The sequence below is a fragment of the Lepidothrix coronata genome, unplaced genomic scaffold (assembly GCF_001604755.1).
Source record: "Lepidothrix coronata isolate B3197 unplaced genomic scaffold, Lepidothrix_coronata-1.0 Scaffold154, whole genome shotgun sequence".
Lineage (NCBI taxonomy): Eukaryota > Metazoa > Chordata > Aves > Passeriformes > Pipridae > Lepidothrix > Lepidothrix coronata.
The window spans coordinates 510778-536499 of record NW_016690334.1 but is presented as its reverse complement, the minus strand read 5'-3'; the positions used below and the strand labels follow the sequence as shown (position 1 = coordinate 536499).

The 25722-nt window shown below is 42.7% G+C and overlaps 1 protein-coding gene across 2 annotated transcripts in view; it reads right to left on the bottom strand.

Annotated features, from left to right (window-relative positions):
- ZZEF1 (zinc finger ZZ-type and EF-hand domain containing 1) overlaps positions 1-25413 on the bottom strand; it is a 57378-nt gene extending 31965 nt beyond the window's left edge. The window contains exons 1-24 of one of the 2 annotated variants that reach the window (XM_017828845.1): positions 25075-25413; positions 20986-21130; positions 19242-19436; positions 18294-18465; positions 16870-17069; positions 15586-15796; positions 13991-14107; positions 13608-13786; positions 12489-12587; positions 11275-11366; positions 10132-10280; positions 9470-9581; positions 8158-8373; positions 7203-7303; positions 6702-6871; positions 5845-5978; positions 5466-5536; positions 4906-5020; positions 4158-4317; positions 3102-3223; positions 2904-3014; positions 2086-2252; positions 1447-1528; positions 640-841 (exon numbers count right to left, since the gene is read on the bottom strand). In XM_017828845.1, coding sequence (XP_017684334.1) covers positions 640-841; positions 1447-1528; positions 2086-2252; positions 2904-3014; positions 3102-3223; positions 4158-4317; positions 4906-5020; positions 5466-5536; positions 5845-5978; positions 6702-6871; positions 7203-7303; positions 8158-8373; positions 9470-9581; positions 10132-10280; positions 11275-11366; positions 12489-12587; positions 13608-13786; positions 13991-14107; positions 15586-15796; positions 16870-17069; positions 18294-18465; positions 19242-19436; positions 20986-21130; positions 25075-25413 — 3661 coding nt within the window. The remainder of the gene's footprint in view (positions 1-639; positions 842-1446; positions 1529-2085; positions 2253-2903; positions 3015-3101; positions 3224-4157; positions 4318-4905; positions 5021-5465; positions 5537-5844; positions 5979-6701; positions 6872-7202; positions 7304-8157; positions 8374-9469; positions 9582-10131; positions 10281-11274; positions 11367-12488; positions 12588-13607; positions 13787-13990; positions 14108-15585; positions 15797-16869; positions 17070-18293; positions 18466-19241; positions 19437-20985; positions 21131-25074) is intronic. The other variant, XM_017828846.1, reaches the window with a different exon arrangement.
- Between the last annotated feature and the right edge of the window lie 309 nt (positions 25414-25722).

The window sequence follows — 25722 nt, the reverse complement described above, 5'->3', positions numbered from 1 at the left end:
ATTCTATAAGAACATTTCAATTAGTTCCCTAAATTCACAGGCAAGTAGCTGCCTAATTCTACAAATACTGACCACCTGATGGCAGCAAGACCTCTTTAACCTTGTTAAATTTATCCAAAGTGGTGAATGGATTCTGATTTAGGAAGCTAGACAGAAGTGTTCTGGTTGTGAAGTTAAGGAATGAGCAACTTCTTTATTTACTTCGTATTTTACTTATCTTCACTGGCCCAAAACCTAAGTGAACTTAACCACTGGAATGAACCAAACTTAATTTGTGAATTCAAATTTCCATCACTCTGAAACATGAAACTTTTTAAAACCACTTGTGTTCTATGCTGTGTTCTGTGTGTTTTTTTCGGTTTGCTGGCTGCATACTCACCACCCCCCCAGTGTGGGGTGGGTCACAGCACTAGGGAACAATTTTTAAAGGGAAAAAAAGAACACATTACTCCATAAATATAACTCAGCTTAGTGTGTTCACTCCCAGGTGTCCACGTCTTCCACGGACTTGCAACGCGGCAAGTTGAGAGAAACACAAAAGGAACTTGCTTTTCACGGGGTGGGGGGGTTCTACACAGAACGTCCCTGCATCTCCTCTCTGCCTGGATCCCAACTGCTGGAGCCCTGGGAGGCACTCACCTCGTTGGGATTTCAGGGCCATGCTTCGGGAAGCCAAGCGCCCCATCAGCCGGGAGACAAGAAGCTGTAAATCCAAGCCCCAAGACACGGCGACGTCGGGGAGCCCGTAAGCAGTGACGGAGAACTTGTAGCCCCACTCATTATTACTGCTGTCAGAGTGAAAGAGAAACTGCAGCCGTGGGCCAGCCTTAAAGGTCACTTTCTACAGAGCAACAAAACAGTCATTTTGCCAAATGTACATGACAGGAGAACGTTTCAGGGTAATGAATTCCCTTCAGCAACTCTGGGGTTTTCAGTACTATGTGCTGTCCGTAACAGATCTAATTTCCCCCACTACCTCGACGAGAAACCCACAATACTAAGCAGGGAAAATTTCTATTCAATAGCTTAATGAGACATTTTATAGATGACTGAGCTTTAGAGCCACAAAACAAGAGAGCAGCGTCCCATTTGAGTAGGTCTCACTTCCCCATGGGAAGGGCCATGCTTGTCTCATGATGTAAAAACTTGTGAGGGCAGAGTAATTTTTACCCATGTAGCTACTGGCAGTTAAACATTATTCCTTTTCATTTTTACTGACTGCCCTTTTGATAACAGCAGCAAAGAGGGATTCTTTACTCATTCACTCCTTTTCTTTGCAGCATTTCAGACTTTCTTCCTCACCTCCTGCCCTCCCACCTCTAAGAGGGAATAAACACACCCCCACACAAAACCCCACATCCTTTTAGACAGTAGGTTTCCACAGGAATCATAAGGATTTCCTAAGATTGGATATATCACTTGGTTCAGAATTTTAAAGGTGCTCACCTTAGGCCACTTGTCAGTGCCAACCTTTGTATCGTAACGAGTTTTGGCCCCTCTGGCATCAGTAAACTCCAGGTAATCATACCTGTGAAAATTGCAATCCATTACTTCCTAATTTACTGCTTTAGTTTTGGGGGGAAAATGTCTGCTTTGGGATTTTCACAAGTGCTGCATCTCAGTGCACCCTGTCACATCTCTCTGAACCACACCTTCTGCTAAGGAATTTGTTTCATGTTTCAGTGCAGCAGTCCCAGCAGACACTGTTTTCTGCAGAATTTTCCCAACCCTTCAGTAATAGGTGCCAAATCCAACATCTGGCAAACACCTTAAATAAGCAGTAGCCTGATACGTTACCAAGAGAAGCCAAGCCAATAGTTTTGCCTTAAGAGGGCAAAATAAACACCACAAGCACAAACTGTGGTGGTTACAAAACACATCAAGGCCAAAGGAAGCAAAATTCCTGGGAACAGCACAGTACATTTGCCAGGAGAAGTGGCTTTCAGCACGAGGTCAGTCAAAACACACACTGTGTATTACCCTGGACAAGGAAATCAAAATGGCACATTTGGAGTGCACATTGAAACATGAATTGCCCCTCTGCAAAGAGATTCTGGAATCTAACCCAGCACAAGATTAAATTACCTCCTTTCAGTTTCACATTTTTCATCAAATTCCACCTCAAAGTAAGTTGCCCCATGGCACAGGAAGACTGAGACCTCATGGCAATTATTCTCATAGTTATGAGGTGATTCCATAGTCCATGTTCTCAACACCACAGGCTGCTCCTGCTGCCAGCTTTCCATTTCCATCTGCACAACAAAAATGCATTCTCAGATACAAATCTAAAGCATTTTTAAAATATTACCAAAGTAGATGTTTACGTCCGTACTTGCAAGTTGCCAGATGCACACACAAATGGCATTTAAAAGGCTACAGCACTGATTTACACTGAAACTAGTTCTAAAGACATCCTTGATAATCACAGTAAGGAAGCACTTCTAAAGCACATTCCAGTCTACTGCAGGAGGAGACAGTCTCACCCAGAAGTGACTACAAGTCTCCAAAGATGACAAAAAGGAGTCTGGGTGACTAATGTAGATTTAAACATCTACACTACAGACATGCAGACTTTGTTTGCATCACCACAAGCGAGGAAGCTAAAAATATTAAGCACAAGCTATTTTTAATTTATTTTCCTCTTCACCCTCAGAATCCCTCCTTCCCATCTACCTTCTAGGCTGCTCATTCCACTTGCACTTTGTGATCACTTTGCTCATCTTCCACATCATACAGATGTATTTCTAGTTCTTCACTCAACATTTCATTACACATCCCACGTTCTTAGAAGCTTTCCAACTCTGTTCCAATGCTCACCCACATTATCACCCCAGTTTTCTATGTCTTTCTTGTAATTTTGCTTTTGCTTCACTGTGTTTAACAGTGCCTGTGTCTCCAGTTACCTTATGAGGTTCACTACAAAGGCTTTTCAGTGGTTCTATCAAAGTGCTGAATCCCTGTAGCAGAGTACAGTGTGGAATGTCTAAAGTGCAAAAATCCAACAGGAAGATGACCTAGGAGAAAACACAAATGCCATGAAAATGCCCAAAAACCACAGCCATGCCACCCAGAAATAGGACAAAATCCCCCTGCTCACTTACCAGCTGACGAGTTGCCATGGCAAAGACAGAGTTACTGATTTTTTCTACTATAGTTTTGCCATTATATTGTGATAAAAGTGACTGCAAAATCGTTCTGATGTTTGACAGGAACTGGCCCACATCTAAAGAGGAAAAAAAAAAACCCCTAAGAGCCACCTCAAGGATTTGCTCCCACAGCCCACTTTATCAAACATGAAATGCATGGGATGTGCACAAGGACAAAGCAGGAAAGGATCTGCTGCCCCAAGGCAGTGACACCCAACAGTTCAGAGAAGTTTTCTGTGATATTTCTATTGAGGAAACAAGTCATGCTTGTCAATGATAACACAGAAAAGATGAGTGATGAGTAATTTAATCAAACACTCCAAGATTGTTTCAACAACCTCAGTGTATCCAGCAGCCTTCCTGAACAGTTATTAAGCAACAAGTGAGGGTAGGAATTTTTTAGCTTTAGCCTTACTCCATTTTTAAATGTTTATTTAAACTGATTTATATACAAATAACTTGTTTATATACAAATAACATTAACATTAAGTAATTTTATAAAAAATTACACCTCTGTTAAGTACTTGGCCCAATTAATTATTCAATACTGAGCTGCTGCACTAAAAAAAAACTAATCCCCCTCAAAAAACCCAACAAACCCCCTTAAAAGTGTCCAGCTTCTTAAGCAAGTTCCTTTCTTCTTGCTCTCCCAAATATCTAGCAAAATATATATTATAAACCCAGGAGTTTATCCAAATAAGGGACACTTAAACTAAAACATTCAAATAAAAGTCTGTAACTATTTGTAGTTTGGGTTTTTTTCAGTATTTGACCCCCCAAACTCCCTGAAATGCTTTCTGGAGATTCTCCCAAGGTAAGATTACAGCTAAAACTCCAGGTTGCCCAATGTGCCTACAAATTACTTCCTAGAGAGATTAGAAGTGCTATGACAGATATGAGTGTGCCTCAGGCAACCTCTGGTGATCCCTCATTACACTGCAATTTGCAAAATCACACTTTGAAGTCCTGTATTGCACCACAATTAATTCTGCACTCAACCCCAGCACTTACAGTTTTTAAGTATTTCTACTGCAAGATCCTTGGCTGAATTATCAGTGCCCTTGAGCTGCAGGTAGCACCAGGAGAGGAGGCTGCCCTGAACAGACCAGAATAAGGAAGCCAAGACTGTGCCACTCTCTTGCTGTGCAACATCCAGCATCATCATTTCACACTGAAAAATAAAGAAGAGCATTGAGGAATGTAATGCAGCCTCTTCTGCTGCAGAATGACACACAATATGTAGCTGTGTGTCAACTGTGATGGACATTCTCATCCCACTCACCCCAGAAAAAAAGATGAAATGCAAATGACAGGCAGTTTGTAACACGAAGCAACTGATGGGCTTTGTTTTGATATATCCCAATTTTAAATAGGAACAGCCACATATGAGTCACTCGACGTTCTCAGCACATTTTTTCTCCATATGTAAATGGCCCTCCTCCACTTCCACCTCCCTCAGTGACATGGCCAATTCTATCCTCTCAAAATGGGATGATTACTCCTGTATCCGAGTGTCTCCCCGTGGAAAAATACCACATCTTCTACATTACCTACTCCACTATTACAGAATGTCAATGTTTAAAGGAAAACACTTCAGAGCTGGCTGGAAAACCTAATCCTACCAATGCACAGCCAGGAATAGCTGCATCCAGAAGGAGAGGAGAGCTGGTTCCTTGGCACCCATCTCAGGCAGGCAGCTCGTGTTTGAAGGCATACAAAATCCATGACAAAGAAGCAGGAGCAGTGCAAAGACAGTTACCTCTCGTGCTGCCACCAGCAGAAGGGTGTCCATGACTGACAACACCTCACTTATGTCAAAATTTGCAGAAACTCCTTTCTCTGGTAATAGTAAGAGCCCACCAGGATCTTGATCACTACAAGACAAAGATCTTCTTTACCAACCAACCACGAGGAGTTCCAAACCACAAATTTAGCTATTCTTCTGTGACAAATCTGGAGAGATCCTACTGTATAATTACTTGGAAAAATCAAAAGTTTGTGTTCTGATGACTCCAGACGGATTAAATCAATAACAACCATCTCCATGGGCAAACAATTACTTAAAAACCTGGAAGACAGCCTTGGAGAAGCCTAAGAGCAATACAATGTGATTTCAGCACCAGCCTTGGCCAATCTTTTATAGCTATTCAGTTAATAAACATACTGAGAAGAAGCAGTATCTCCTTTCTACAGCAAAATCCCTTGAATATTTTTGAGAATTATTTTCCAGGGGAGTATCATATCTAAAAAGGATTATATACAAACTTAGGAACAGATGGGGGCTATCAGACAAATATTTCCAATTTCAGGACCCCTTACCTGAAGTGGGTACACAAGGATCTGAAGGCAAGATGTACAGATTGCTTATGTTCTTGCTCTGTGATGTTTTTCTAGAAAAGGAAAAAGATTTATTTTTATGATATGTTCTGTTTCCCTCCTCTGTGACAAAGAATTCTAATTTCTGCCTTCTACTGTTCATTTTTGGTAAGAAAGGCAGGGTTAGCTCCTCTATCTTTGGATAAGCTGCAGAGAGAGAGAAAGGGGAAAGGGTAAAAAGAGGCAAAGAAAAAAAAAGTAAGGTTTTTACTTGAATGGGACAAAGTATGCATTATTTGACAACAACAACTCAGATTTGTCCTCTTTTCTGCATAAAAGCAAGCAGGTTCTAAACAATCAATCTCTCATGTAATGGTTTTACCATCATGGTGAAGAGCTGCTGTCTCCTGGTCTGCCTGTCTGGGAAAAACACTGCAGCTCCACTGAGTAGGGTGTTCTTAACTTCCTCTTTTAGCATTTTCATTGGCATGGAGTTACTGTCCCCCATATCCACCACTGCTCAGACAAAAAGGAAACAAAATTACAAGTTCTAATTAATACTAATAGAGGCATAACTGAATTCAAAATGTTAAGACTACACAGCTTCAAGTCCTTGCAATCCCATTATACCCACGGAAAAGGAGGGGAAACTTTTTAACTTCTAGCAAGAAAGATTTGTCTGAGAATATATTTATTCACTGAGTAAATTAGTTCTAGCAACATCATGACTTGAAAACCATCAAAGCTAATAAAGTTTCTAAGATGTGACAGATTCTATATGAACTGGTTTTTCTCCAGCTCACTTTGCATGAGACTATTCAAAATCCACTTGAATAAAGAATGTGCCACCTTCCTTCCAACGAAATCTAATGTGTCATTCCCATTCTCTTCACTGGCTCCAGAACCTTCCTGTAAACCTTACAGACTCCTTGTGAGCTCATTTATATTTATATGAAATTTCAGAAATAAATGCATCCCTGTAACATTAAAGGGTCACATTCCCTGCTGGTTCAAGCAGGAGTTTTCTACTGCAGCTGTTTCCAGGCCACACATGGTCAGAAAAATCTATAAAACCCTTTCTTTGGGTCAAGGAAAGTTTCCCTGTGGTAGACTTAAATTAGCACACACTGACCTGAAGGAGAAACAAAGGAACAGGAGCCAACTTGGCCTCTAGGAATAAATATCTTTTCCCAAATTTGAACAGACAAAACACTTAATATATATTGAATAAAAAATTACCTTCACACAAATGTCTATAAAGCTCTTCTGCAGCTTCTGTGTGACCAGCTGTTTTGCTCTGAGGAGTTTCTTGAGGTTTAGCAGTTTTATTGTCTCCAGTAAGTACAGAGAAGCAGCTCTGGAGAAGCTGCAACAGCAGTGTTTGAGCAAATATACATTCTTCCCTTGGGCTGTAAAAAAAACCAGAAAACAAACTGAAGTAAAAACTAGAAAAGAAGTTCTTTTGCACCAAATAAATTATGCTATGAAAGTCACCATCTCAGATGGATAAAAAACACTGAGTGGAGAGCACACAGCCATGGCTACCAGCTAAATTAATCTACAGTTCAAGCTTCCACATAACATTATAGTTAAAAGTCCATATGGCAGCAGTAGGAAAATGTTATTTATGTAAATGATGCAGATTAGGAAGAACAAACTGCTGTAACTAAACTAAGCATACTTTATTTATACACATGCACAGAGATTAGTGCCTCAGCAGACAGTACAGAAGTAACTTACTTTTGGTGAAGTTTATTGTAAAAATTCCAGAACAGCTGCAAATCAAGGCCTGTGAAATCTAAAAATGACTTGTATTTTAATCCACTCTCCTTCTGCTGAACCTTAAAAAGGCAAAGAAAAGGTAGGATTGGAAAATTAACTCTATATAGAACACATTTTTAAAAAGTAAATCCCTGAGCACTGGGCTTAAAGTAGCCAGGTTTCCTATAGATTTGTAGCTACACTGAATTCCAGTGTAAGTTCTTTCATTGGTATTTCAGTGTCTAAACGTGACAGTTCATGCTGAAACCTTCTCCTGCACAGAGCTCTCTCCTCTTTCCAGATGTCTGAGCTCCCATCCCTGTTCTCCACCACTAAAAGACTTTCCAGCCTCCAACTCTCCCTCTAATTTGACTGAAAGTAAGAAACAGCCAAAATGAGATCGGCTGCCCATGGTTCAGAATTGAAGCTGAAAAGGCACAGACACATGTGCTGAAAGAACAAAACATCATTTTGACACGTGTCCTCAGGGGTTGGGTACATCACCCTGACACCCAGCAGCACACACCACTCACAGCTCTTAACTGTGTATGTATTATTTCAGATAAAAAGAGGAATGTTTTAATCTGTGAAATCGTAGCTTCCTCTTTTGTGCATTTTTCCAGATGTTTGCTTCAGAAACAGCTACACTAACAGATATGGGGCATCCTCCTGTTCCACCTACTTCATTGTAACCTCATACTGAAAAATACTTCTTCACTTCCTTCTGGACCCAAAGTGAGCACATTCTGTCACATTCAGTGAACATACACAGAATGCTATTTTTCAGAAACCATTTTTTCTCCCCAACGTGGTTTTTAACCATGGTTAAAAGCACCCAGACTTCTCTTTATCCATTTCCAGTTTCTGTTCGCACAGCCTTAATACTTTCAGCACGGGAAATACAGGCTCAAAACAATCCAAGAAGTAAAAATACCAGGTCCTGTGCCAGCTGCTGGATGAAATGAAGTGTCTTCAGGAGCAGAGTTGTGCCACAAACTGTGTCCTCCTCAGTCCTCCTGCACTGCAGGCAGTTCATGCTCCTGCTGGGCTCGTCCCGCATGGGCCGAAGGTACCCGAGAACACTCAGGCCCTGGACCCCCAGACGTTCTGCTGTGTCTTGTCTTGTGCACAAGAACTTTATCATCAAGTACTAGAAGGATAAAAACACAGCACAAGATTAGGGTTTAAAAGCTAGTACAAATATGGCTTTCAAAAGGCACATATGAGGAGACTGCAAGTGGGGTTGGGGGGGCCAAGCACAGTCCCTGTCAATCACTTCCAGAGGTTTAAAACACTAAGCTTGTGATTCAGGCTAAGCTTGATCTCTCCCTGCTTCCAAAACAGTCACAGCGATGGGTCTGTGACCTCTAGAAGCAGCTGCAAGGTTAGTTAATTCATTATCAGTTCATTCACCCTGCAGGTGCTGTTCCTTGCCTTTATAGTATTTTTGCAGGGTAAAAAAAACCTATTAGCTGCATTTAAAAGCAAGCAGAGGATCAATATGTAATATTTAAAACATGCAGTTATCAATCTGTCCTCAGAGAGGTGCAGAATGCAAAGCTGAAGGGAACAGCAAGCTCTGCCATCCCCATGTACCCAGTTACTCTGCAGCAGCAGGGATGGTGTCAGAAAAATTCCCAGCTGATTTGTAACTGTGCCACCACTTCTGCTAATTCCCACAGTTCACAGGGACTGGGGAACTACTACAGCAGGATCTGAAAAGCCACTTTCCCTCCTTAAGCACTACAAATGAAAGCCCATCTTCTGCCATTCTTGAAACAAAGATCTCCTTCCCCAGGGAAATCAGTCTGACTGATGGAACTCCTTAGTAACTGTTTGCCCACTAAAACAAGGAAGAACCTGGCTCTGAAAGAACAAATGCTACAACTACACAGGAGATAATCTGTCTAGATACCAGAATAAAGCAACAGTCATGTCACTCTTTTTAGAAATATTTCATCATGATAAACCCAGTAATTGCACATTCATGTCATTTTGCATTAAATTTGATCCTGAAGCACCACTTGATTACATATATATATGTGCAGAGAGGGAAAAAGAAAATTCAGAGGAGAAAAATTCCATCATATAACTAGAAGGCCATTGGTTTTTTGCCCCTACCCAGCAGAGTTGTCCCTCACAAAAAGAATTAGGTTTATTTTTTATTTCAGTTGGCTTTAGAGCAAAGCACAGAGAGGAGCCCCTGCTCACTGTGACTGGGCCAAGGGGTTTGTGTGGTTCCTTACTTGGGAAATCCTGCATTGCTGCATTTTGACATCAACTTCATCCCATTCCTCTTCCACTTCAAACCAGCCAATAGGATCATCATCTCCCAAATCATCACTTGAACAACTGCTTCTGTGTTCAAAAGAATTTAACACACTTTGTAAAGGAAAAGTTTATCAACTGCAAAGCTGTTGATATTCTACCAAAATATTTAGAGCATGTTATAGCTATAAAGATGAGAAGGGACAACAGAAAGTTTCACATACCCTAAACTATGACATTCAAGGTAAGAAAATTTAGGAAATTTTATTAGTCATGGTCCCTATCACCCCCTCACTCCTCAGCAACAGTTCTGAAAACTAATTTAATACAAGTTAATTAACATACGACCTTTCTAAAAATTTCTGTTACCAGTGATCTGCAGCTCAAGTAGAAAGCTGGTTCTGTTATATCCCTTTTAAAACAGGTCTCTAAATCAAGAGGCTGAGAACAACAGCTACACACACATTTCCTCAAACACACACCCATTACACTGAGGCTCAGTAAAATCAGAGTAACAATTAAACGACGCGCCGTTTTTAAGTCACTTGCAACAGTTCTCAGGAGTTTCAGTGGCACTGCAAAAAAGGTCAAACGTAACTTTTATCTTCCATGCAATCATTAGAAAAAGTCCCACCCCTACCTGTTTTTTAAGAACTGTTTGAATTCCCTCAGCTTCCATCTGTCGTAGCTCTCGAACCTTTTGAAATGTTCCTCCGCGTGGAACTTTTCCGACGCCCCGTTGTAAGCAAACACCAGCCCACACTGGGCCCCAATGGCACCTTTCCGGACCTGGAAGGGCAAATCCAGAGCAACGTGTTCAAGAGCTGACAATAAAAGGTGTTTCTTTCACAGGAAAAAAAAGGAAAACAGTTATGGAAAGCAACTACATCCTCGCAAATATTGACCTCTGGAGCTGCACAGGAAGATGAAACACGTTTAGAGGAGTGTTATGAAAGCTGCTGTAACCCCCTGAGATCAGGTACATGGTTAATATTGGCTATATTTGTCCCCCTAACATTAACTAGAGTTCCACATATTAATTCCCATTCTAATTTTGTACACTTTTTTAATTAAAAAGAACCCAAACGGAGATCATGTCTCCCAGTATCACTCCACTGCTAAACAACTTAGGGCTCTCCAGCTCCAGCTAGAATTTCCTTGCCAGAAGTCCATCCATGTTTAGGTCTCTCTGACATTGAAATATGTATCCTTGTTCCAGGAATGAAATTACTGCTTTGCCTTAAATATATAAATTAATTCAGCTAATTCACAGAGTTTTGGCTTGGCAATGAGATTTAATCACAACGTCTTGCTTTTAAATCAGATAAAAGGCACACCAAATGTTCAAATTACACTGGTGTCTCTAAATAGAATTCAAATATCTTCATTTAATCTAAACTCACATTATGTACCTCGAAACCTGCTATTCACACAGTCAAAAAATATTTTAAATATAAAAGACCTTACATATAAATCCATACTCTTTAGAGAGAAATCATAAACTGAAGAGTCTCTGGCTTGACATATATATTGCAAGATAGAGATAAAATCAATAGAAAATAAATGTCTTTACTACATGCTTGTGGCTCCCTGGAATAATTTAAGCCCTTTTTTTTCTGGAGTTCCCTGTGACTTACACCAAAGTAAAACCCTAATATTGCACTGTTTCAGGATGAATTTAAAATTTTAGTTCATATAAAAAGATCATCATGGTGAGGCCATGATTCTACCACCAGGGCAAAAAGCAACCCTTCTGCTTCAAAAGTACACAGGGACTACATACCTTTATTCTGATTTGTGTCACTTGAAATGAAGACTCAGTTCCAGTAGAAAGAATGATACTTGCTCTGGTTTTCCCAGTTTCAGTAAGAAAACCTAAAGCAGGAGTGGGAATAGAATGAGGTTGGGATGACTGCTAGTGCAAGGAGTTTGAAGGAGAATACTGGGATTGTGGACTGAAGGAGGGGGGGAAACAAAACCACAACTCTTTTTCCAGTGAAATGCTCATTAGTAAACGTTTCCAAATGAAAGAGATAAGTTAAAAGATTGTTATTATGTCAGTACCTCCAGGCAGTGACTCTCTTGGAACTGCAATAATCTGCAGCAGTTTCAAGAGTGTTTCCCCACTAAAGGGTATTAGTAATTCCCAAATATTATTTTGGCTTGGGGCTTCTGTTCAGTGATATAACTATTCACTGTTATAATTCATTCACAGATGTAACTCAGTTCCCCACACTGTGACCCATAAAACAACAGAAAACAATCCACAAAGCAACTAAAAATAAACTCAAATAACACATGTGAGCAAACAAGAGAGGTAAAATAAGCATTTAGAATGTGCCTGATTTTCTGTCACAATGGCTTTCGTTCACCAGCAGCACTGCACAAGACAATAAACCATTTTTAAAAAAAAAAAGATTAGGTGGCATTTCACTTAAAAAGGAGCTCAAGAAACACAAATCTCTTTGTTCAGGTTGTATCCAGTACATAAAAGCATTGCATTAACAAAGAGAGGCTTTAAAGGAGAATTAACAGTTATGTGGAGTCAGGGAGAATTTCAATGATTGCCACCATCTCTCTCCATCAATATTTGGGAAACCAGCAGTGAAGGATTCATGACTTCAACCCACAAAATGGGCTCTAGTATAATATTCCCAGGGACAGCTCATGGCTGATTTCCATGTAGGATATCAATAATTCTCCCTAAAATCCAATCTTTTTGATTGGTTGCTTTGCTTTGACAATAAACTGGCTCCTGAGAAATCACAGTGTTGCAAAATAGATTCTATATATTAATTTTTTTGCTTCTTTTGTTGGTTTGTTTTTTTTTATTATAGAAGTTTCATATCATAAAACTATGAAGAAGCAACAAATATATATAATAAACACAGAATAGCACCATGGCCTCATTAACAGTCATTATGTCTGGTTGAGTTCTTTCCAACCTAAACAACTTTATGATTCTAATATTTTGGATTTTAAACTTCGGGTTCTTACCATCCCCAGTCCAAGGCTCCACAAGGAGGTTTTCAGGCCCTGATTTATCTTCTTTTCCTTTTACATCACAGGCTTGCAGAGTCAGTCTTAAAGGTTTTCCTAAGTGAGAAAATTAACAGGTTTATCAAATTCATTTCAAAACGGTAAAATTTGTTTTCTAAAGTTCTTAATACAGAAAACAAATGGAAAAAAGAAATCAAAATACTATGAGATTTTTACCACTGTCAGATTAAAAAAGGGAGGGAAACTGGAGTATGAGAGATACATTAATCTAACATAATTCAAGTTTTAAATAGAGACAGAAGGACAATTAAAATCATGACAGTGTTCCTTCCACTCTTTGCACACTCTGGAATTCACAATCCATGAAATACCATTTGTCTTACAAAAGGCAGTGGCTACTCTGGGAAAAACCAAGCAGTTTTCAAAGCTTTTGAACTAAGCACTGATACTTGTAAAACAATTCACGTATTCTTTGGCACAAGACAAGGAGTACTGACAAAACATACTAAAAGGCAAGCAAAGGGTAAAATTCTTCATGAGAGACTAATGACAACCTCACAAGTTGACAACTGAGAAAATACAGATTTATCAGCCAATGCTGCCAAGTCATCACCTGATGCCAGACCACAAACAGCTCTACACTCACGACACACTCAGATTATAAAAACTTGGGTTTAACTCAGATTATAAACTGGTAAAAGTGAAAATAAAAGAACTTTAAATAGTTGGTGATGATGTTACATTTAAAATACATCTTAAATTTGTGTGAGACCATTTACTGAGGCTGAACACACACAACTGGAACAACAGGAATACCTGATGTCATTTGCCTTTTAAGCAACACAAAAACCATCACCACTTGATACAGGGGCCACTATCTACACAGTTCATGTTTTCTCCCTTGAGAAGATGCCCCCTGGTTCAATTCTTTGATCAGAAAGCTGATCTAATCCCCAACTTTTAGAGCAGTTCAGCTTCCCAGGTTGTCTCCTCAGTGACAGTTTTTAATTTAGAAGCCTTGTATAGAATTTTAAACCCCAACAACGAGTAGAACAACTCAAAGCTGTGCATTTTCTGAAGCATGGCCTGTAAAGGATGCAGGAATTGCTCCATTACCATATTTATAGAGCAGGTTCTGTCTGACTGCTGCCATGGAAGCGATGAGAGAGGAAGCCTTGTACGGGGTGTCCAGATGCTCAGTGATTGCACAAAGGGAACTCATCACTTTGGCAACACTCCCCCGGGCTAAGGCAAAGGCCAGGAGTGTCAGCTCCACCTCTGGAGTAGTACAACAACTGGGGAGGGAAAACAACAACAGTGTGAAAAGAAAATCTGGGATATTTTGGCTTTAAATAATGCTGCCATGGAATCTCTCGGGTGCCTGAACATCTTCGAATTATTCAAGATACTTAAAAAAATAGCAGGTGAGTAAAAAGGCAAAGTTTTGCTATACAAAGTCTCCTAAACCATTTCTCAGAGCATCAGCCACACAAACTCACCTTGTTATCCTGATCAGGAAACTATCTACCTCTTCCAAAACGTTTGGCGATAAGAAGCTGGAAAAATCCGTGGAGCCCGGTGTCAGGGAGAGAGGTGGCATGTGCTGCAGTGCTTTCCTAGGGAAAAATGAAACACAGCAGCAGGAAACCAGTCAGAATGGGAGAAAAGGAATCAGACATTTGAATCTTCATGCTTTGGGTGGGCAGGTCTCTGCAAATTGCTGCCGAGTGCACAAAATGTATTTACGCGGAGAAGCTCTTCAAAAGGTAACAGCAGGATTGCATTCCAGGCAGGGAGAAGTTCAGTGACTGCTGGGTAATCTCGAATCTAGTCCCATAATCTCAGATTTAATGAGACAAACACATGCAGGAGTTTTGAATTAAATCTGTGACAGCCTTAGAAACAGCTCAGTGTGCGAGTGCTGCTTCATTTTCAATTGTTCTGGAATTGAGCAAGAGCCCGTGAGTAAAGGGAAAATGGCTTTGAAATTCCTTCAAAACAATTACAGAAAGACACTTGTTAGCTCAGACCAGAATTTTTGTGAATTCCCAAAAATCATGTAATAACCCCAGAAAATAGGAATTCTCAAGCAGTTTCACCAAAGTCATTCTATCCAATATTGAAGCCATTCTATCTAATATTAAAGTTTTGCTTTATAATTCTAAACACTGAATCTGTAATTCCTGGAAGCCTGTTTTCAGTCAACATAAATTTTTTCTGCTTTATTAGCTCAGAGTTCATGTTATATTTCTAAAAAAATATCTAAACTGTGCTAAAACTGAAGGCCCTCAGTTTTAGTAAAGCTTCCAACTTCCTCAGGTGTGGGCATGTATGAAGGTATCTAAACTTTAAAGAGATTTCACAGATGACACAAATTAAAAGATAGGCTTAATGGACTTTAACCTGCTGCACTCATTAACCTAATCAGCACTGCTCCTCAGTTTGGTGGCATCATGCTAACTAAGCTCTATAAAAGCTGATGTGGGTGTGGAAACATTTTCTTAGGATTCCAACCCTTCAAGTCATCCAGCAGAAGTGTTTGGCAATCAAACAAGGAAATGTTACACAGAAAATGGTCAATCACCACAGGCAAATACCTGCATGGAGATAGTGCACAGACTCAACTATATCCCCATGGAAAGTGTGACAAGGCATCACACAGGCAGAAATCTGCTGAAAATTAGGCTAAATTAACCTCATAAGGTTAATTAACCTCATAAGGGGGAGATGTTAATTTTATTATCAACATTGGACAACGAAAATTAATTAATTTAAGGCTTCTCAACATCATGACAAGTCAAAGCAAGGGTAAAAAAATGTATTTTTCAGTGTCCATTCAGTCATGGTTTAACAACTAGATGAGACACAACAGCCAGGACAATTACCCTTTTCTAGTGTATGCAACTGGATAAAGGAGAAACATCAAAAATTCGAACAATGAGATGGCAAAAAGATGTTTAAACACCTCAGTGGAGGGAGTGGAAACCAGTTACACAAGGCAGACTAGCTTACTAAAGCCAGAAGTATTTAAAAAAAAAAAAACCACACTCATAAGACCAAATAAAATCCCTCAGCGTGGAACTTTGGTACTTACTGAGTATTCTGTAAAATAGTGTGAACAAATGCTGGGTTTGTTTCCATGGAAGCTGTGACCAGAGAGGTCAGCAGGGACCAGTACCAGATGGCTGAGGCATCACACACAGACACTGCCACCTTCTTCACCCTCTGGTACCCCACGGCCCTGAGCCCGTGGATCCTGGTGTCACATCCGTCACTAAGGCAACGCTTGATGTTTATCTGGACATCTGTCAAAACACAAAACAGAATTTTTTTTTTCCCATTTCTTCTGCTGGGTTAGATCTAGAAGAGTGCAGATATTCCGAACAATAATTCCTGCAGAACCCCTTAGGAAAAAAAAATGGCAGGAGATGCAAAACTGTCCTCCCACACGGGGACAAGTGCACACGTGTTTCCTCACCGTGCACACTGTGACTGGGAAAATTTAGCCTTTCAGTAGTCCATTACATATGGCATGGCTAGAAATTAAGGGGAAAAAAGTAGTAAAAGCCCCTCAAAGTGGAAAATAGATTATTTCACCAGTACCTTTCTACCTACGTACGTAGGCAGTGTCTTGGGAGTGAGTGGTTTTTTTGGGGAGTTGATGGGGAAAAGGAGTAAAGCCTAAAAGCAAATTTTTAAGTTACACAAAATTCTCACTAAGTTCTTGACCATTTTGCATAGATGATGTTGTCCTGATTACTTCTGAGGAACAACACCCTTGCTGCCCATTTCTTGTGGCAATCAAAGTTCATCTCAGTGAAAAACACCTTTTTGAACTGAAGGGACAAAATTCCTGAAGCTGTAGAAACCATCTTAGGAAGGAGCAGCTTTCCTTGGATTGATTCCAATATAGCACCCACAGAGCCACCAGATTCAAAAATAACACTATTTAAAACCCCTGAGCACAAAACCTGTTTTACATCTGACCAATTTCAGAGTTTTGGTACTAAAAAAAACCAGTTGCTCAGAAGCAGATTTTTTGCTAGATACTATCAGCCAACATATGCTTTCACTGTGCAAGCAAAGATATTTTAAAACTACCCTCTGTCTTCAAATTGAGAGGCTAAAACTGCATCTTGAGTCAATCTTCTCCTCAGCCCTGAGCCCACGTTACAGACAGACCACGAGAAAGGCTCGGAAGACTCTTCCAGGCTAGAAATCAAACTACAATTAAACCAATTTTTTCCGACCCAAGGACGAGGTCAGAAGTTTCACCTCGAATGACTGACACTTCAACACACCATTCCATGATCTACCCAACCTTTCACCTTCCAAAAAGCAGCAAAACAATATCCCAATGGGATCTTTATTGACTCACACATCTGACTAATGTTAGCGTTTTCCAACAGTGTTACGTAGCCAGTGATATTGCTTGGAATGTGAACATCTCGGACCTCCTGGAGACTGCTGGCATTCCTTCCCACTGCCACTGTGACCTGCTGTGGCATGTAACTCTGGTCACTGGCTGCCACTGCGATGGACAGGTGTCTCAAAACCACATCTGGTTTCATCTTTAAGCTGCAGAGCAAAGAAGATGAAACAGTTCTTGTAAAGAGAAGGCAAGTCAAGCACTTTGCTTTAATGATTTTGTTATCATATATATATTATATTATTCATTCATTTTCCACCTCTACAAACACAAATAAATCCTCTGAGCTTTACTTCATGCTTCACAGGTCTTCCTATAACCCCATATCATGGTGGACAAGTTAAAAGATTTCGACTTAAAAAACCAGTCACCTCTGAGAGTGAGACTGTAGATTCTTCTGTTCATATTTTCAACTGAGAATTCATTCTTCAGGAATAAAAATGCAGTGTCAATAATGACCAAAATGAGATTTGGGGTTTTTTTTTAAGTATACATTCTCAGGTCTACCACTGAAAAAACACTCAACAATTCTGTTTCATTGAGCATTTCTGTCTCATGGAACTTTCTAGACAGTGGCAAAGCACTTCTATTCAAGTCCCAACCACTGCATCTGTACCACAGCTTGGAAAGCTTTGCTCCACAAGGCAATGGCAGATGCAGGCATTTTACAGGTGAACTTTTATTTGGTTGTTAGGCCTTTAAACTTTATGCAGAGATTAATGACTTCTGCATAAAGTTTAAACCCCTAACCACCACTATACTTATCTGTCACTCACTGATCCCACAGGTTTTTTTTAATTACATCTGTACTGGGTTTGTGTGATAAGGTTTTGGCAGTGGGGGGCTATGGGGTGGGGGGTTTTGTGGAGACAGGCCCCTTGGAGAGAGAAGCCTGCACTGGAGCAGGTTTGCTGGCAGGACTTGTGAGCCCATGAGAAGGACCCATGGAAGGGATCCCACCCTGGAAGGGATTCCACCCTGAAAGCAGGAGAAGAGTGTGATGAGTCCTCCCACTGGGGAGGAAGGAGTGGCAGAAACATGTGATGAACTGACCACAGCCCACACTCCCCACACTCTGTGCCTCTGAGGGGGAGGAGAAAGAGGAAGAGAAGTTAATTCTGGGGAAAAGGGTGGGGAAGATTTGGTTTTATTTCTCCTTACCCTACTCTGATTTAATGAATTCAATTAAATGCCCCGAGTCAAGTCTGCTTTGCCTGTGATGGAGTTGGTGAGGGAGCTCTCCCTGTCCTTGACCCACCAGCTTTTTGTTTCATTTTTCGCTCCAGCTGGGGAGGGGAGTGATGGAGCAGCCTTGGGGGGCAGCTGGAATGCAGCCAGGGCCAAGCTAAGGCCCAGCAGCCCAGCCCTCTCACCGTATCCAGTGGGAGCGGGCGCTCCCATCCGACTGCCAGAAGGAGGAAGTTTCCCCGTTGGTCATCTTGTCGATGTCGGCGGAATTGGACGAGGTCTCTATGTGGGTGTAGCACTTCGGGACAGACTTCAGCTTGTCTGACTCCTCACTGCCATTCAGGTCACTGGGGTACTCTGCACAGACAAGGGACTGCTCAGGACATGCTGCTTTGGCTCGTTTTGAGAAGTGTTATACCTTTACAGTAACTATCTCAAACAAATTAACTGCTTGGCACAGAACACAGCCTGTTTCTGACAGGATCTACGGGACAGCAAGGTTTGATTTCACGTGGAATTGCAATAATCTCAATCTACCACTCATGGCATGAAAACACCTCCACTGCCTGGAGTTCAATAGCCTTTGTCTCCTTTCATTACTGGTCTCATCAGTGCTTTATCATTTTCGTGCCAAAACACAAACAGATGAAAGGAAAAAGTAAAACATCACAGAGAAAACCTCGATTCAGCCACTCTAGGGAAGGGACAAAGCAGACTGTTTCCCCAGGTAACTTGATCTACTTCAACAGAAGTGCAGAAATCTGAAAATACCAAGTCAAGCTGTGAAGCAAAAGAGCCATGGCTCCAAGGAGATCACCAGGCCAGTCCCACAGAGACACAGCAAAAGACTCACTACTTTCAGTCCAAAACAATAAAATACCTATTAATACTGAACAGCCAACTTCAGCAAACGTTCACTTCCCATGGAAACCAAGTTTCTGGGAACCAGTAGAGATATTTGACCGAATAGACAACATGGCAGATCAGTAATGGTCAGGAGCAAGATGAGAACATGCCAGTGTGGATAGTTCAGAAATCAATTTATGTGCCTCAAAAAGTGAACAAAAAAACCCCCCAGAAGTGTGCAGATCAACTCCATGCCTGTTAGAGGTGACCCAGTGGGTATCACACACCTCTCTCTTTCAGGAGAAGTCGATCCAAGGAGTCCTTGAGCACGGAGGAGCGCATGGTGCAGATGTTGTTGAAGTACTCCAGCACTGGGTACGGGATGGCAGAACTGGAGATGCGGTTCCGGTGCAGGAACCTCAGGATCATCGAGGCGTGAAGGCCCAGCCGCTCTTTCGATTCAGAAAATATATCAATGAAACCTAGAAAGAGACATCATTTCCTTGTGGGTTTGGGCACCACAATGTAAGAAGGATGTAAAGCTATTAGAGAGAGTCCAAAGGAGGCTACGAAGATGGGGAAGGGTCAGGAGGGACCATCTGAGGAGCAGCTGAGGGCACCTGGTTTGTCCAGCCTGGAGAAGAGCAGATTGATGTCAGACCCCCCCCAGGGACTGCAGCTTCCTCCTGAGGGGCAGCTCTGATCCCTCCTCTCTGTGACAAGACCTGAGGGAAAGGCTGGAGCTGTGTCAGGGGAGGGTTAGGCTGGATCTCAGGGAAAGGTTCTTCCCCCAGAGGCTGGTTGGGCACTGCCCAGGCTCCCCAGGGCAGTGGGTACAGCCCCAAGGCTGCCAGAGCTCCAGGAGTGTTTGGACAATGCTCTCAGGGACAGGGTGGGATTATTGGGGTGTCTGTGCAGGGCCAGGAGTTGGACTGGATGATCCTTGTGGGTCTCTTCCAGCTCAGGACATTCTGTGATTCTATGAGCTGACTTGATTAAGTCATCACATTCCCCCTTTAAATCCTATTACTTGAGAAATCCAAATTAAGCATGGCAACCAATATTAGGAAACTACATTCCACCACATAAAGCAGCTCAAGTTTGCAACCTTTACAACAGGGAAAAGTGCAGGCAAATATTTTTGTGAGTTACTCGAAATGCCTGAAGGAGTTCAAAACAATAACCAAAAATCTTATGCTTGTTTTGCTGTCCCAAACCCTTACCTTCAATACCTGAGTGAAGCAGCTGCTGCCTGGCTAACAAGAGGATGTACTTGCATCAGTCACTTGGAGCTACATTAAGCATCTCACTTTGGCACTGTGGATTATTCCCAAAGAGATATCTAATGCTTTCCACCAAATTGGTAAGAAATTCCAGCTCCTTCACATTGGTACTCCAAATCCCAGTGCATTTAGATGCATAGAATAGTATCCTAAGTCCTCTCCTCTGACTTATCTATAGCCAGTTGCAGCCTTTCCTGTCTTATCTTTTAAGGCAAATCCCCTTTAGCCACTTACCATCAAAGGAAAGCCAGTAACTGATACTTATCCCAGAAATTAAGTTCTGGAACCTGACACTTTCTGAACCATACACTGTAAAACCTGACTGATGTTTTAGCAGGATTCCAAATGCTGAATAACAATATAATAGTAATAAAGTGTATGACTCATCCCCTGAAGCAGACTCCACGGAGGATTTATTCCCCCAGTGACCAAGTACAAGACTGCATTAGCTGGGCACTCACCAAAACCCTGCAAGGAGCTCTGTTCTGTCTGTGAGATAAACCAAAGGAGAATAAGACACTCTCCAGTCACACAGAGAAGAAAAGAGTGGTTCTTTGTGAAAGGAAGTTCTGCATGTAATTATGGGAAATTTTTAATTTATAGCAACTTCCCTTGCTTGATACTGAAGAAATAAGAACCTCCTGGAGTATGGTTTTGATAAGATTAGGACAAGCAATTTATTGAAGCAGCACTCCTTTTATAGGGCAGGACTTGGGGAACCATGTGTTTTGTCCCTCTGCTCCCATACCTGGCACTAGTGAACAAGCTTGCAGTTGCCTGATTACATGGCTCAGCTCCCCCTGAAGATTTGCTCCACTAGAATTCTTGAGAGCCTCCAGCATATTCTCCACATCTACAGTGCCATCTCCTTCAACATCAAATTGTGCAAAGGCCTGGGGAGGGACAAAAAAGGAAAATTTATTTCAGCACATTTCCTTCAAGCAGGAATTCAAGGCATTTCATAGAAACGTTGTAACACTATTAAATTAAGCTCAAAATAATCAATTTTCCACAGTATTGAAATCGTGGTAACAGGAAACAGCCTGGCTGGAAATCTGCAGTGTCTAGCAAGTTTGGAGGTATTTGCACTGCCTTCCTATAAAAGTCAGCTGTAGTCATGCTTAGGTGGAGACAGCCCATCATCTCCCCCAGTGAATCAGCAGGATCCATCCATGGAGAGCTGGGACTGGGGGAAAGGTGCTCACTAAAGAACCCCAGAAAGTTCTTCACTGAAGGGTGGGTTGTTCCAGAAGCCACACCTTCCATTACTCATCCCTGCTGCATCCCTCTCACTGCAGCCACTCCAATTCCTTCAGGGTTTAAATATTTGCTTTGTTTAAGAAAATGTCCTGAGAACCAGAAGATTTTTTTTTTAATGTGTATTTCCTTCCATTAACTGTCCTCCTACACAAAATACCAAAATATAGTTTGTCAAAGTATTTGTGAAACAATGGAGAGTTAAAAAAGTGGGGTTTTTTTTCTCATTGAAGGGAACCACTGCCAGCTTTATTAACTTTGACCTTCATGTAACTTTTCATATAAAAAGTTGTGTTGAGCATGTACAAAAAATAACTCACACAGCACTTCACAACTTTGAACTAACAAAAGTGCATGGTATTTTTATTCAGCTGAGCCTATAAAACAGACCCAAGCTCATAAATGTAAATTAATTTAACTAGCCACTTTAGAGAACTTATAGCCAGATATTTAATAGTGGTGTGTCACTGGAGCATATTTTCACAATCAGATTTAATTCTGAAACAAACTTTCATTCAATTGCTAAAAAAATGGGACTTAACCCAAAAGAGAAATGCAGTATTTCAGGAGTACCCACTTTTTTTCCATATAAATTGGGAATGCACTTAACAAAAGCTATTTCTTTACAAGCAAGACTCGAGTCTCCCAGTCCTGAACTTGGTATTTCAAGTTCAGCCACATAGCCCAGGAAATGTGGTGCCCAAGAACAGACCATCCCGGGGGGGTCTGAGCCAAGGGATCGCTGCTGCTCGGGAGGCAGCTCATGCTTCAGTCTCTCGGTTTATTACCTGATTATCAAACTTGCTGCACCATTAAAAGTCTATCCTAGAGAGCTGATCAGCTCAAAATAACCTGCCAATTAACCATGACATAATTACAGCACTTAAAGGAGAGCAAAGTCCTCAGAACACAACAGAATCAAAGCGAGGCGTTTTAGCTGCTTAAAGCTCAGATGGCACTGAGGTGAATTTTAGCTCGGCAGCTTTATGAAGTCTTACTAAAAACAGAGCTGAAGCCAAAATAATAATTATCACCTTTAAAAAACTATTCTGAGTAGCAAAGCTGGTGCTGAGCACCATGGCCAGTCCAGGAGACTGACATAGGGCATGAGGCAGATCCCAGAAGAAAAACCTTTGCTCGAGGAGAACAAGCCAGAGGGAATTGATTCTAACAGACATAACTCAGCTGCCAAAACAATTCAATGTACAGTTTCACACCATCCTCACCATCATGACTTTTTATCCTCATATTTGAAGTCCAGCTGTGCAGTTACTAAGCTACAAAGTGAGCAAGTTTTGTGATGTTACTGGTGAAAATAAAAGACACACAAAACAACAAGGCTGGATCTGCTGACAGCTACTTTAAACTGGTTTCTTACACTTTCATGTAAGAAGGGATTACCACATATATGCTTTTCTTTGCATCTTAATGCAGGATTTTGTTATTTTATTTTTAAACTCCCCCTGTGATCTCAGGAGATTGCACCAAATTTAGAACTCTAAAATTATTTTTTGACTGTTCAGTATAACTAATCCCTATATTTGACACAAAACAGCCACAATTTCCACTGCTGCCCTGTGCAACAGGGGATAAGCCAAAAAAAAGGGGGGAAAAAAAATCAATATATCAACCTGTACTCTGAGTTTTTGAGTTGTTTTCAGCCCTGGGACATGCTACAAATGCAGCAGCAGCTTTACCACAAGCCAGCTGCATCTTGCTCCTAAATAAAGGCAGTAAATCCTCAGTTCCTACCCAGTTCAACCCTGAACATGAAGAAACATCTTTGCTGGGAAGTGATGAGTAAGAGGATTGCTTGGAAATACAGCACATGGAAAAATCAGTCCCTCGTCTCCCAGCTCAGGAGTTGGATGGCAGGACAGGACTCTGTATTTGCCCCTCTGCCCCTGGTAGAACTGCAGCATTAATGCTGCCAGCATGACATGACAACTGCTCAAGAACCACTGAATTAAAAAAAAAAGGATTCAGAGGTTCAGTTTACCTAGAAAACAGATTGTGCATTTGAAGAGAGGTTCACTTTGCCCATAAAGCATCCAAAGTATGTGCTCACAGCCCCGCGCTGAGAACAGAGGAACTGAAAGGGCAGAGCAAAACCTGCTCTGTGCCAGACAGGCCTCTGTAAACACCAAAAAGTGACACCTATTGACCTGCCAGCCCCAAACTGACTAATTGAGCAGGAAATCTCCAACCCCACAGCTCGTGGGTTGGGGACAGTCACAGAAATGATGGCACCGAGGTTTTCCACAGAACTGCCAACGTCTCCCCCTCGCAGGACAGAGCAGATGTGACCACACATCCGTGCCACGGCAAACCCTGTGACGAGCTTTTTCCCCACTCCCCAGAGCAGGAAATGAAACCCAAACAAATAGATTCTTCGTGCAGAGGAGGACGTGCAACACAGACAACTCTCAAACCATCCCTGCAGCCCACAAGGCTCAGCTGTTTGTGCCAACACAAGGAACCCCAAGGGACAAATTTCACCCTCGTGTTGTCACAAATGAAGAAGTGTTTGTTACTGGCTCTTCTCGCAAAGGAACTGGAAGTGGAGGCAGCGTTTTACCAAGCCATTTAAACCAGTGTGATCCAAACACACCCCAAAATGAGTCTCCTCCCAGATGGCAGTAGCCCCGTTCCCCTGTCAGCACTGACTCAGGAGTGTGCGTGTGATTTATCAGTTTACAGTTACTTTGCTACTCAAAGACAGCAGGAAGTGACTGGGGAGCCCCAGGAACTGCCTGCAGTGAGGAATTCAGACACAGCCACTTTCTCAGCTGAGTGTGGAATTCCCGGCAGAGTATTCTGCTGCATTTTGGATGGGTAAAGCTTAAATGTTCTAGACATTAAACTCCCTCTGTCCCTTCCCACAAATGAAAGGAAACTGGACTCTCTTACACCACTAAAACCTCACCTGTCTGTGCAGGGTTAGGGTTACACCACCTTCTTGCAAGTTTTCCAAAACACTGACTTTCCAGTAAGTAATGGGATAGCAACTTGAAAATTCCACTGCTGGTTTTAAAAAGCTGCAATAAAATCAAGCCTGGAAAACTTTGACTCGCTGATAACACTGGGAAGTACACGAGAGGAATTGCTCAGGCAGGATTTCCAACCTGTGCTCCCACCAGCAGAAATACTGCAGTAAATACCCATTTTATTCACAAGCGACTGCTGAGCATGATCACAAATAACTGGCATAAATTAAAAAAAAAAAGAGGTATCAGGGAGCTGACAGGCTGCTATCAGCACCAGCAGCTGCTTTGCCAGCCTGGTGCAGAACCCTCCGGCCTGGCCTCGCCCCCGGCACCAGGTGGGGTGTCCGGGGTCGTGTCAGTGGTCACGGACCCAGTGCCGAGGGCAGACCCGGCCCGGGGGGTTTCCCCGACCCCGCAGCCCCCGGCGGGCAGGCGGATCCCTGGAGGGGGTCAGCCACACCCTGGAAGCGTCCAAGGCCAGGCTGGACGGGGCTTGGAGCAACCCGGGGTCGTGGAAGGTGTCCCTGCCCGTGGCAGGGCGCGGGACGGGGCGGTCCGTGAGGGCCCCCCCCGGTGCTCCCCGGCGGTCTCACCTCCTCGCTCTCGCCGCGGTTGCCGGCCGCCAGCCGGGACACGTTCTCCAGCACCTCGCAGAACTGCTCCAGGCTCACGGCCTCGTCTCCGCGGCTCAGCCGCTCCTCCAGCCATCGCACCAGCGCGCTGTGGTGCCGCGACACGAGCGGCTCGGGCAGGGCCGCGTCCCGCAGCCGCGCCGTGGCCTCCCGCAGCCGGGCCTGCTCCAGCAGCACCTCGGCCGGCGGCAGCGCCGGGGCGGCCGCGCCGGGCTGGGGCGCGCCGCCCGCCGGCCCCTCCATGCCCTCCTCGGCGCCTTCCTCCTCCTCCTCGCTGCTGTGGCTCGCCGCCGTCCCCATGAGGCGCTCGGAGCCCCGCAGCCGCCGGTGCCGCCCGGCCCGGCCCGGCCCGGCCCGCCTTAGTCAGCAACTTCCCGCCCGCCGCACCTGTCAGCGCGGGCCGCCGCAACGCCGCAAAGCGCGCCGCGACACGCCGCCGCACAGCGCCACACCGCCGCAAAGCACGGCGGCGGGCGTCGTAAAGCTCCCCCCCACCCCAGTGACGTGAGGGGGAAGGGGAAGGAGGAGGAGAAAGGAAGGAGAAGAAGGGAAGGAAAAGGAGAAGATGGAGGAGAAGGATAAGATAGTGAAGAGGAGGAGAAGGATAAG